The sequence below is a fragment of the Marmota marmota genome, unplaced genomic scaffold (assembly GCF_001458135.2).
Source record: "Marmota marmota marmota unplaced genomic scaffold, marMar, whole genome shotgun sequence".
Classification (NCBI taxonomy): Eukaryota; Metazoa; Chordata; class Mammalia; order Rodentia; family Sciuridae; genus Marmota; species Marmota marmota.
In genome coordinates, this window is record NW_025999900.1 from 757,040 (window position 1) to 770,467 (window position 13,428).

At 32.3% G+C, this 13,428-nt stretch overlaps 1 protein-coding gene across 4 annotated transcripts in view; it reads left to right on the forward strand.

The window, feature by feature from the left end:
* The window catches only part of Slc38a6 (solute carrier family 38 member 6), a 57,039-nt gene that overhangs the window by 38,761 nt on the left and 4,850 nt on the right, over window positions 1-13,428 (forward strand). For 3 of the 4 annotated variants that reach the window (XM_015489900.2, XM_048798455.1, XM_048798456.1), the window contains 6 exons: window positions 2,269-2,351; window positions 2,815-2,873; window positions 7,020-7,085; window positions 7,318-7,371; window positions 9,166-9,245; window positions 9,598-9,698. In XM_015489900.2, coding sequence (XP_015345386.1) covers window positions 2,269-2,351; window positions 2,815-2,873; window positions 7,020-7,085; window positions 7,318-7,371; window positions 9,166-9,245; window positions 9,598-9,698 — 443 coding nt within the window. The remainder of the gene's footprint in view (window positions 1-2,268; window positions 2,352-2,814; window positions 2,874-7,019; window positions 7,086-7,317; window positions 7,372-9,165; window positions 9,246-9,597; window positions 9,699-13,428) is intronic. The other variant, XM_048798454.1, reaches the window with a different exon arrangement.

The following is a 13,428-nucleotide window of genomic DNA, read 5'->3' on the forward strand; positions in this document are numbered from 1 at the left end:
GCTACCTTTTGAGAGTGAAAGATGATGCATTATTGCAAAGTGAATTCTAAGATCACCTACTAAATGATTTGAAAAAATCCCTGTTGCCCTTTGATACACCCAGCTCCCATTTTAGCATGGATTTTATTTTATTACTGTTGTGCATGTGTTTGGGTATGTTATGCTTCATTACAGAAAATTTAGAAAAGTATACATTGATAAATTATATATAATATTATTACTACCTAATTTCTAATCTTCTATTTTCTTTGAATTCTCCCAGCTCTTTATAGTTAATAATCATATAGTTTGTATTTATATCATTAGCATTTTCCATTTTACTAGATTTTTTAAAGCATTAAATATACTGTTATAAACCTAAATGTTGAGTATATAGAATTTTCTCCTGTTTCTTAATATTATAACAGTGTTGCATTCAACAACTCTCTTGCAAGTGGAATTGTTTCTGCGGTTAGATGGTTATCTTAGAATAGATTACCACTACATTTTTATTGTATTTGCTACATATTGACAATTGTTTTTGAGAGGAGACTACTAATTGACAAGATCAGTAGCATGTATGATGTACATACATCATACATACATCCTTCAATATTATCTTTTAATCATTGTACTAGTTTAATTTTAACAAAGTGATTATTTCTTTAATTAAAGCCAGTGATTAGATTTTTCTTCATATATATTCACTAGTTATATTATTTTTTAGTTCTAGTTGGACACAATACCTTTATTTTATTTATTTATATGTGGTGCTGAGGATCGAACCCAGGGCCTCGCATGTGCTAGGCAAGCGCTCTACCACTGAGCCACAACCCCTGCCTATCTTTCATTGTCCTTTACATACAAATCTGTTAAGGTCTTGGGAAATTAAGTTTTAAAAATTTCTATACATGAATTTTATATTGTAAAAAAAAAAAAAATATATATATATATATATATATATATATATATAGAGAGAGAGAGAGAGAGAGAGAGAGAGAGAGAGAACATACATACACACACACACATGCAAACAAGAAGAAAATAAATATTGCTCATATTGCTACCACATAGAAATATCTACTTTGGGTATTTTAAGTGTATCCTTTTGGCATTTTAAAAATGAACATCCAGTTTTTATTGTTGATTTGCTGTGCTGGATTTTTGTTTTTAATGAACAAATACATAATCACACTAACTGATCTTTTTTCCCTCTCATTATTCTAACATCTTTATATGTAGATTGTAATATTTTCTTAGCTGGTAGTTCATTCCCTATCCTGAAACTTTGGAAAAATATAGAAAACTACAAAGAAGAAAAATTACCCATTTTTCTACCATCAAGAGAAAATGGCTAACAATACACTATACTTCCTTTCAATTTTTAATGCATCCATATTTTTTTTCAAAATAGTATCATGCTATACACACACACACACACATATATATATACACATATTATGTTTAGTGAATATTCAACATATTGTTATTTCAGAATTGTAGTGGTGTTAGATGTTTGTTTCCAGTTTTTACCATTTTAAATATTTTCAATAAACTTGTACAAAAATCTTTGTTCTGATTGCTTCTTTATTTTTAATAGTCTTTTTAAGTGGTAAAGGGTTCAATTATTTGAAAGCTCTCATTAACTATGCAAATTTTCATTCCATAAAGGTAATTTATGTAGTTTATACTTTTACCAGGTTTTTGCACACCTCATCCCTTCTCACTAACATTGACTATTATCTTAATTTTTTTAAGGATTGTATTTTATTTATTTTTTAATATCTTTATTTATTTTTATTTATTTATTTTTATGTGATGCTGAGGATCAAACCGAGGGCCTCACGCATGCAAGGCAAGCACTCTACCATTGAGCTACAACCCCAGCCCTATTATCTTATTTTTAAGCAGTTATAATTTTGGTGGTTGAAGACCGGTAGCATTTTTATAATGGCATTCTATTCTAAGATAATCATCTAAAACAGAAAAAATTCTGCCTGCATGAGAACTGTTGAATGCAATACTGTTATGAAACAGGAGAAAATTCTATATACCAAATATTTAGTTTCATCACAGAATATTCAGTGGAATGTTATTTTGGTAATTAAAAATTATTTTTGTATATTACCTAAATGTAAATTCATTAATAAGAATAATAAGATCCCATAAGAACATTTTAACAAAAGGAAGTAGGCCTTTTGTGATGGTTGTAATACATGAGTACGTGCACACACATCTAAGAACAAACACTGGAGTTCTGTGGCTAAAACAGAATTTTTTCCCTGATAGGTCGTGGTATCTGGATGGACAAACACTACTAATAATTATTTGTGTTGGCATAGTGTTCCCTCTTGCTCTTCTTCCCAAAATAGGTAAGTCTTTATGGAAGAGTACATAATTTGTTTAGAAGAGAGAGAGAAATATTAAGAGGCTTTTAAATTTCATAGTACCATATTTTTAGCAGAAAGGTGGTGGTGGTGAATAGTTTAAACTTGGCCTTATTTTAGGTTGTTCAGCCTTCAACCCTGCCTAGTTAACCTTTTACTTGGTTTGCAGTAGTATTTTGTCTGCCCCACTAAAATAAAATCTTTACAGCGGAACATTAAAGAGCAGCCTTTCCTTACAGTGTACCATTAGTGGTAAGCCAGTTCCAATTCTGCTGTACAGAGCTGCATAAATGATCTGTGACAGATAGTTGGAATGTTGTTATTCTGAGCCTTAAGCCCCAGATACCAAGCACTATAATAGAAAACATGCCCAAGATGTATAGCTTTAGCGGTACGTTTAGGATCACTTTCCTTATAAATTGCTTTTTATTTTACTGCTATTTTACAGGCTTTCTTGGCTACACAAGTAGTTTATCATTTTTCTTTATGGTGTTCTTTGCTCTTGTGGTAAGTTTAAAATATAATGCATTGCTTATCTCCTCCCTAAAATTGGACTCATGTTAATGATTTTTTTTCTTTTAAGTCTGTTTTGTGCTGGGAAGTTAGCCCATTCCATTTAGTATGTTGTTAAAAGTAGTTTTGTTCACAAAAGAATTTAATAATTTTCACAAAATTATCTCCTTCGTTGCATTCATTCTAAAGAAGCTTAGCTAGAGTAGAATCTCAAATTCTGTATCACCTACTGTTAACTAGAGAGAAGAGCACACCAATTTTGTTAAAACTCTAGATGGAATAGAATTCTTTGTGTAGGTGTATATGTTTATTTATGTACAACACTGTGTAAAGAAACAGTCGGCTCTAATCTGTAAAGTCAGTTTGGTACTAGTCATCTTAATTTTGAAATTTTGTTTGATTGATGAAACAAGAGTTTCTAGGACTTTACCAAGGATATCTAATAAGAACCAGGTTGCTTGAATTTTTTCCTCTCTACCCTGGTTATTCAGTATAAATAAGTTCTTATGAAAATAGTACTGGGAATAAATATTACTCTTTATATGTAGGATATATTCTTTCTTATTTTAAACTAGTCACTTTTATTATAAAAGGAAAATATCTGATGTTAAATTTAACTTATTTTGATAGTTATAAAATAATATAAAGATAAAATAGAATTTAAATTTCTTGTTTCCTTTTTTATTATTCTAAAGCAGATCTTAAACATTTTATAAAGATAATATCTTCATGTGAAATTTTTAAACCCTTTTTTCTTTCCATAGCATTTTATTCCACAGTCAGTATCTAAATAGTAAACATTAAATAGGATTTAACATTTAGCTTGCCAAGAATATATATGCCCAAATAATCTCTTCATAAATTTGGTTAAACTTCTCTTTGTTATTTACTTATTAATAGAAGGCAGATGTCATGCTATAAGCAAGACAACACATCAATAGTTAAACCATATTATAGAACCAGATTTCAAAACTGTCAAAACAGTTTCGGGTGCATTGCCTTTAGCTTTGGTTAAACCATCTTCTGAGACACAGGGATAAAATAGCATTAAATTACTTTAATGAAGTGGAAATGACCCTGATTTCACTGTATATAGTAATTATTTTCCATGAATACTCTTAAATCTGAAAGTATTTGATAGTGTTTACATTTACTGAATTTACCAACGTTAAAATCATCCCTCCTACAATTGTCTGACAAATAATGAATTGAACATACACTTTGTATGCTCTATATTGAAGAGAGAAACAGTAACTATTTTCATCATATGTTGATTGTTGGGAAGCCTCTGCATAGTTAGAAGTGCCCTGCATAGGAGCTGGCGTTGTGGCTCAGTGGTAGAACGTTTGCTTGGCACGTGTGAGGCACTGGGTTCAATCTTCAGCACCACATTAAATAAATAAATAGATAGATAGATAAATAAATAAATGCATTTTTTTAAAAAAAAGAAGTGCCTGTGTATGCAAATGATGAATATATAGGTATTGAAGATAATCAGTGTAGGTAACAGTGAATTTTTCCCTTATAGATAATTGACAGTTCTCATTATGTCAGTAGGATATAGATAATTGACATTTCTCTTTGCATTGGTAAGAATAATTTAGTTTTCATAGTCAATAGTTTGAAGTAAGTGAAATGTATTGATATGATATGTCTACTATAGTTTTCATTTCTGTCATGACAAATACTCTTTAATTCAATACAGATTTCTGCTGTAACTGTCATATAGAAATACTACCCTTATTCTGTATTTATTGTAATGCTTTTACAAACCATTTGCTCAGAGTTTTACCTATGAAAAGTTTAAATTTGGTCTACAATGGGATAATGAGATGCACTCTATAATTTTTTTAGTGGTCTTTTTTATTGACATTTATTATAGATTCAATAGTAAGTATTAGGTTTTGAAATAGCAGTTAGGAAAAATACATGCATATATATTAACCCATATTTTTTTAAATATGACATAAATTTTTCCCCCTCTAAAATTTTTAAAAATAAATTTCATTTTAGCAGTGGCTTGGAATGACAGAAACCAAATGGATTTACCATTAAAAAAAAAAAAAAAGAACTACCTTTTTTTGGTCCATCTTAGTACACAAATGGATTACCACTCTTTTCAAGTTTTTCTCTTAAGTACAGATTAGTGTTTTAAGTAGTATTTCAGTAAACCAATAGTCAAATAAATAGCATTTAGAGTTAAATGGTTTTCTTCTATTAAGCACTATGTTAGGTATGATAGTGTATGAAAGTTTTGCATGGTCACTATAATCTAGTCAATCCAGTAGGGGAGATCAATCCACATAGTAGGAAAGATAAGACTAAGTTATTAGAAAACACCATAGGTATTACCTAATGAAATACTGATTTATTTGCTTCAAAGTAGGAGTCACGAGAGTTGAGAGAAGAATCACTGAGAGCTAGAGTAAAGAAGAATTTGGAAGGAGGTAAAATAAGCTGAGCCTTGAAAGTTGGGAAGGACTTGGAGCAGGAAGAAAGAAGGGCCTTTTGTGCAATTGAACAGATATTTTTAATACTTAATTTAGTAATCATTGTTCTAACCCCAAGAGTTATCTTATTACCATGTGTTATCTTCAACCCAAGCAAGAACTCCTTATAAATATTTGCTGTTTGTTGTTGGGTCTCTTTGCATTTCTGTTTTCTTCTGCTGCTTTGTAGGACATCATGTCTAGCCACACTATTCTACTACACAGGCTTGGGTTTGGGGTGGATCTTTGCACAGAAATTAGGTGAACTTATATTAATATTAAAGGCTGCTAATGAGTTTATCTCTATTTTAAAAGGGGGAAAAAGATACCTGGTACATGGCAAATGCTCAATAAATGGCTTTTGCTGCCAACAGCACCACTACTGGTAAGGAGAAAAAGTGAGAGACTAAATTTGGAACTGTGTCAACATGGCAAAAGATAGAGACCAGTAATGACCTTGCTTCTCCAGCTTTTCCATTACCTCATCCTCATCCTTTTTTTGAAAACCTTTCAGGAAAAAAAAAAATGGTGAGATTATGCTTTTGATTTTGTTCTTTCCTGTTGGTAAATTGATCATCGAGTTTTATTTTGTATTGAAAACTTACCTCAAAGCAGCTAGCCCAGTTTATCCTTATATTTTTTTCCCTTTCTTATTTTTCCTTGGTGAGATTTTTAATTTAGAGTGACTCTTTAGTTCACTCATTAACTTAATCCTAAAAGTGTATATTTTCTTTAGATTTGTTTTATCATGGTATAAAGTATTGATTTAATTTGCTAAGATCCAAAATCTAGATAAATACCATATAGAAATAGTGTTTACTTATTGGTCTCCAGCAAAGGACAAATACTTCCTTTATTCTCCTTTGCCCCTTTGTATGCTGGGATTCAGCCCGGAGCAAACATTTACAGAGTAATTATGTGCCTGAAACAACGGCAACAATGGTAATGTTGACACAGCTACAACTTTAGGTCCAGGAACAGGATGGCCACAATTAAGAGTAAAATCCTGAAACATTTTCATTGATTATTTCTGGGAAATAGCATCCCTCTGGGTTTCTCTTAATGTTTTTTCTTTAATTTATTTTTACCAGCTGGATTTCCCAGTTATGTGCTCTTATTCTAGCCAGCTTTCTCCACATTCACCAAAAATAATACAAATCTGAAAAAGTAAGGAGGGTGAAAGTACTTATTCATCAGAAATCCCTGAGGTCCACCTTTACATAAAGTCTCTACATATTTCTCCCTGTGCCTTTTCCAAACCTGCTATTAGTATTTCTCTGACTGCTACTGAAACAAATAATCATATTTTTGTACCATTGACAAAACACATTCCCCCTTTGAGTCACACTTAAAAAAAAAAAAAAACACTGATGCTGTAGGAGTTTTGAAAGTTGACAGGAAATACCCCCAGTCTTTAATGGAAAAGATCCCCACTAAACACATGTGAAACACTTTCTGTCCTATCCCTCATAGTCCTACCACAGGTAACTGTTAAATGATGACCCCTTCTAACTGGGGAAAATCTTACCAGCAAAGAATCTTCTGTTAGCTATTTGGCATGGTTTTAGACTAATGAAAATAATTTTGACCTATTTGAAATCAATGAATTTTATTAGAAATAATCTGAGTACTGATTATATTATTCTTACAGATAATAATTAAAAAATGGGCCATCCCTTGTCCTCTGACATTAAATCATACAGAGGAATTCTTCCAGGTAATAGTTTTTGTTTTGTTGTTGTTTGCCTTTTTAAACTAAAAAGGGAGAAAAGGCAAGCAAATAATTTTTTCCTTGTTAATAAAAAAGTAGTGGTTGTATGTATTTTGGAATTTTGCTTTGAAATAATTTGATTTGAAAGCCTAGTAATGATACAATTAATTTTTTGTTGATGTATTCTGACTTTTAATAGCTGTTGGTTTCTCTTTTTCCCCTCAATACTCTTAAACAGATTTCAAATGCTACAGATGATTGTAAACCAAAGCTCTTTCATTTCTCCAAAGAGGTGTGTAAGTTATTAACAGATACTTTTGGTTGATTTTTCACATTTCAAGTTTTAAGAGATTTGTGTAACAGGGTCTCTTAGGTCTTTGTACCTGTAACTAATTAATTTTCATGAATGTGCTAAGTATAGGATTGCCTACCAGAAGAATAATATTATTTAACACAGGGTGGCCCATTATGAAACAGCCACCTTTTTTTTCCCCCTTTGGCATGCCTTTAAATGGAGCCTGTTTTAAATGGGCCTCTGCCTAAAAGAACAGATTTACCGAATGTCTGGTCTGGCCAATAAGGTCCTCTGTGGATACAGACTTCCTGTTGCCCTCTGGACTTGTAAAGCTAAATAGCCAATTACAATCAAAAACTCCTCCCCTGTGAGTAGAACTTTGGTCTGTAGCTAAGCAGCCTCATCACTGGACCAACAATTGAGTACTGCCAATATATCTTCTGACCAACATTCCAAAGTTGAAATTTATGATGCCAGGAGTCAGACTAAAAACCTTAAGTCCCCTTGCCTTCTCTAAGAGCCTAAGGGGTATAGGATACTCAAAAATGCCTGTAAGAGCCCCTGAGCATCAGCAGAGGATGCAGGAACTGTGATCTGGATGGTCTCTGCTTTACAAATATTTGTAGAGGAGCACAAAGTCTTCCTTTTTTCTGCAGGTTTCTTCCTCTACACTGTCTTAATTCTGCCAAAATCCCATTTTGTAGGTCCCAAATGGTAGAACCCCTCCACTCATGTGCAGCTTTATACTGTGGAAGTCTGCATACTCCTCCATGCAGAATTTTTCTGTATCTCCTAGTTTGTAAATGAGAAATGACTCTCTGGCCCCACAAGGGAGGTTACCACATCTTTTGCGTGGTAAAGACCTCCTTGTGCCTTAAAGATCTAAGTGGAGTAACTGACAAGCCAGGAAATTAAGCAATGTATGAAATAGAGAATTTTTGAATTAAACTCTTATTCCCTAATCCACCCTCAGGAAACTCTACAACTTCCTTCCTCGTAGCCCCTCTCAGATATTTTAGGAGTCTAGGCATTATATCCCCAAATAGGTCTTCATCTGGAACTTCTTTTGCTGAAGAGCCTAAAGCTAGTTAAGGGAAAATATTTTTAGAGCATAAAAGAGAAAAGGCCATATTTTCATTTAGATGGTAACTTATTTCCTTTATAGCTCCCTCTGGCTCTTGTTAAGTATTCTAATAATAAAAACAAAACAAAATTTAAGCTTATGTATTCCATGGGATCTTAAAGAGTTTTTAGGTCTAGAATAAATGACATTCATTCTTATTAAAAGAGATCCTGATCAAAGATGCTTGCAGTAGTACAAAGATATGGTTAACACTTTATTATTATTTTATTATGGATTACATTTTGGTGAAAACATATTTAAAATTATTAACAATATTGCCTAGTGCTTAAGGTATTAAGATGTATTTAAATTGTGCATACATTGGTAAAGACTGAGAATTGCAATGAGAACATTTCTAAGGTGTAATTTTTATCTTACCTAAATATTATTTATTTTACCTAAACTATTTTTATCTTACCTAAATAACGTAGAAGCGGTATTGTAATAAAGCAAAATGGTATGGGAAGTCAGCCTAAAAATGTTCTCCCTAGTATAGCTAAGTAAAACATTTGCTGGTAACTATAGGTATATCTCTCTGAAAAGAAAAAAAATCTTATAAAGAAATGACTCATGAAAGATGAAATACATTGATTTTTTAAAAGAACTGTTGTCAAATGAAATTGTTTCAATAGGATAGCATTTAATTGTCTTTTAAAATTCTTTTTCAGAGTGCTTACGCTATACCAACCATGGCTTTTTCATTTCTCTGCCATACCTCAATATTGCCGATATACTGTGAACTTCAAAGGTACTGTAGAATCCTGGAGTATTTTAAATGAATTAAATATTTTTGTTTTTTTACCTGGAGGGCTTTCATCAAATTGAATGACGCTCTCATTTATGAATCCCTTCATATCATCACTAGATTCTAAGTGTTAATTTAAAATGAAATAAAACAAAGCAAGTTAATTCTCAGTTAAGAATGTTTCCAGGAAATGTAATCTTCCTATGCTGACTTCACATTACTAATTCCAGTGTGCAGTTATTGATAGATTATGTCTTGAATGATTGAAGAATCTTCTTGACTAATTTGGGAGACATTTGTTTGTTTAGCTGTAATTCATATCACTGGTTTTACCTTTGCCATTTTTGTCTTTTAGCCCATCAAAGAAAAGAATGCAGAATGTAACCAATACAGCAATTGCTTTAAGTTTTCTCATTTACTTTATATCTGCCCTCTTTGGTTACCTCACTTTTTATGGTGAGTATATTCTATTTGGGTTTTTTTTTGGGGGGGGCGGGAGTGGGGTACCAGGGATTGAACCCAGGGATTCTTAACCACTGAGCCACATCCCCAGCACCCCCCATCAACTTTTAAATATATGTTTTATTTAGAGACGGAGTCCTATTAAGTTACTTAGGGCCTCACTAAGTTGCCCAGGCTGGCTTTGAACTCACTTACTATCCTTCTGCCTTAGACACCCAAGCTACTGGGATTACAGGCGTACACCACCACTTCCAGCGAGTATATTCTTAGATAGAGATAACAAAATAAATTATTACATAAGTGATCTCACACATGATTATAGACTTTCTTTCTGACTTTCAGTAATAAGTTAATTTGTGCAGGCCACCCAGATTACAGTGCAGTATTGTGGTGGTTCTAGGGACCTTATAGAAATGATTCTCTTTCTCTTAGAAAGGTGGATCAAATTAAAGATTAATGACTTCATATGAAAAATTTCTTATACACCTAAGTATATTTCAGGTTTAGGGATATTGATGTCTTTCTAAAAAGATAATGATTTTGGTTTTTTAAAATTGCATATTCAGTATATTATACTCTAGTTCAGAAGTTTTAGGGTTGAGAGAGTAAAATCATTTTAATTGCAAAAGAACAAGTTGAGAAAAGGAAAGAGTTTTACACTCGATTTTAGTTTTACACTTAGATGTCAGATATTTCTGTCTCCAGAATTCATCAGATGTACATTCTATAACTCACCATGACCTTTCTCCTTTATTCTTAAAGACAGTTTTAAATTCACAAAATAAAAGTATCTTTTATATATTTTGGAAAAATTCCCTGCTTGTTATGTTGGGTAGTTTTCTCTTGATAAGAACTTGAGGAAAAAGTAAAACAGAATTCTAGAACAAGAATAAAAATTGTAAGCTTTCTTGTTTGATATGTAAGCATACTTGTTGAATTTACATAAAAACATATTGTAACACAAGTTACACTCAATTTGTGAAATTCTGCATATACTTTTTGGTTTATGAATGCTTTTGTTTTATAAGTCTGCAAGTAAATGGCTGTTATTACTTAGGTAATACTTAGCTGTGAATAACTATCATTTCTTGTGTGATTGTCTTGTGAATATGTTTCAGCTTGTAGACATCAGTGATGACTAATAATGTCATGACTAGTAATGGCACTTTTCTTATTGCACAGAATTTTCCCGAGTCTGACAAGTTTTGTGATAATGTTTGCTTATACTGCTACATTTCCTCAGCCCTTTGGAAAGAAATCCAGCAAGTTTATTTGAAATCCAACAAATGTGGTACACATACCTCCTCTACTTTAACTAGCTGTATGACCTTGAACAGGTTATTTCACTTTGCAGTAGCTTTATCTCCTAATCTGTAATATGGGAATAACTTCATAGAGTTGTTTTGAAGCAGAAATCAATTATATATAAAATTCATATAATGGTCCTTCACAAATGAGAGCTACTGCTGGCATTATTATTATAACTTTCATTATATTTAAGGTGCTCTTTTAGTACTGTACTTCTTTCTGTTTTTAATAAAATAGTTTAAATATAACTTTTCTGTATATGCCATATTACCATGACATTTATGTGGGAGAAAATTATAATTGCTCTCTGTAGTCTTTATTTTCTTGCTGCCTCTATGTTATTTCAGCAATAATAATGGCCATCCCATATATCTAAATCTGCTATTGCATTTTTATACTGATATAGGAAGAGAGTAGTAGAGCTTTTTGTGCACCTTTAAGAAAAGCATTTTTTCCAATGTGAGCATGGTGCCCTGTGAGACACACTACAAAGAAAGTGAAAACAAATTGTTAAGCATTTGTGATCATCACTAATAAAAGCAAACTTCTTGAAATATATGTACTTTATTTTTGGTTTTTCAATATATTCATTTTTATACAAACCTGAAATCATAATACTTTTCTGTTTTAATAAAATATCATAGCTGGGATTATTAATATCATAGCTGGGTCCTCTTGGGTTTCTAAAAGATTTAGAGTAGCAGAATAGCTGCATTTTTAAAAAATTAAGATTGTCACCTGGCACAAATACTACTGGTTATCACTTATCTGAAATTCTGGGGATCAGAGTGTTTCAGATTTCAGAGTTTGGGGGATTTCAGAATATTTGCAGACTTTTGTGCTCGAAGAATTTTGGTCAAAGAATTTTCAGAGCATTTCATATTTTGGATTTTTAGATTACGGATACTTAATCTGCATTGTTTAGAATCTTCAACTTTGAAAAAAATGTCCAAAAATACTGACCTTCTCCTCCCTATAGATAAGTAGAACTACCTGAGAGAAACCTCAAATGGCCTTACTGATACCAAGATGACTGAGAAATAGTTACATTAATTGTATGAATCATTAGGTACTTAGGAGCTGTTGTATTAAATTATCAGAAACAAAGCTTACATTGAAAGGGATGTGGAGAAGTGATTGATGCTAATACATTTATTGAGCTAACATTTAAGTATCAGATACTTTACATATATCATTTAACTTCATCCTTATAACAACTCTGTAAGGTGGTATAGGTTCATTTAGATTGAATAATTAGGCCAGTAACTATAGCTAATGAATAATGGGGTTGAGATTTAATTATTTTGTTTCTTTCCAAATCCAATGCTTTTATTAACTGTGCTGCCTCCTCAAAGATTATGCTGTAAAACCTCTCTTCATCCCAAGTTTTTATTAAGTGAGCTTTCGGTAAAACTGCTCATGCTCACTTAAGCTCCAGGCATCCATATATATAGATATCTCATTCCCCACTTCTTCATCTCTCCCTCCCTCCCTCTCCCTCCGTCACCATTCATCCATCCATTATTGTTGCTTAAAAGCAAAACCTAAAGGATTTCATTATGTAAATGAAATGTCTTTATCAACTAAAATGATTTAATCCCATCTCCATAATGCAAATTCTTCAAAGTATCATAATTTTATATAATGGAGAAATGTACATCTAAGAAAAATCACACAGTAGGTAGGTAGATGATAGAGAAGAAGACAGATAGCTAGCTTTATATATAGACAGATGCAATTGTATAAAAGTAATTTCTTGCCAGGTGTAGTGGTGCACACCTGTAATTCCAGCAACTCAGGATTGTAAATTCAAGGCCAGCCTCAGCAATTTATTAAGACCCTCAGCAACTTGGTGAGACCCTTCTCAAAATAAAAAATAAAAAGGACTGGGGAAGTAGCTCAGTATAAAGCACCCCTGGGTTCAATCCTTAGTACCAAAAAAAATTAACTCTTCTCCATAGTCAGGAAGATGCAGAAACTGCTTTACTCTTCACAGTGGTTCTTTTAAGTATTATTAATCATAAGCAAGAAAAACTTTTTATGGTGTCTTTCTATAAGTTCAACAAGAGCTCTGTCTTATGGAAAGAAATTGCTAATTGAGCCTGAGATTTTATCAGAAGGTCTAGTCTGGAGTTAAAGCTTTAGATTCATTTTTTAGATAAGCAGCTAAAGCCCAGAGTGATGAAGTTACCTGTCACAGAATTAAAGGCAGGTTTCCTGAATGCTAATCCAGTATTCTTTCTGCTACTTTATGATAATCTTAATAAGCTTCAGACCCTGTTTGACAGTGTGTATTATACAGGACAGGCTCTTGACTTTAATGGCGATAGAACTTGCAGAGATCGCCAGCAGGTCCTTTCTGAGATTAGTAGAGATTTATTGGAATCTAGAGAAGCGTGTTGCACTGTATCACTTA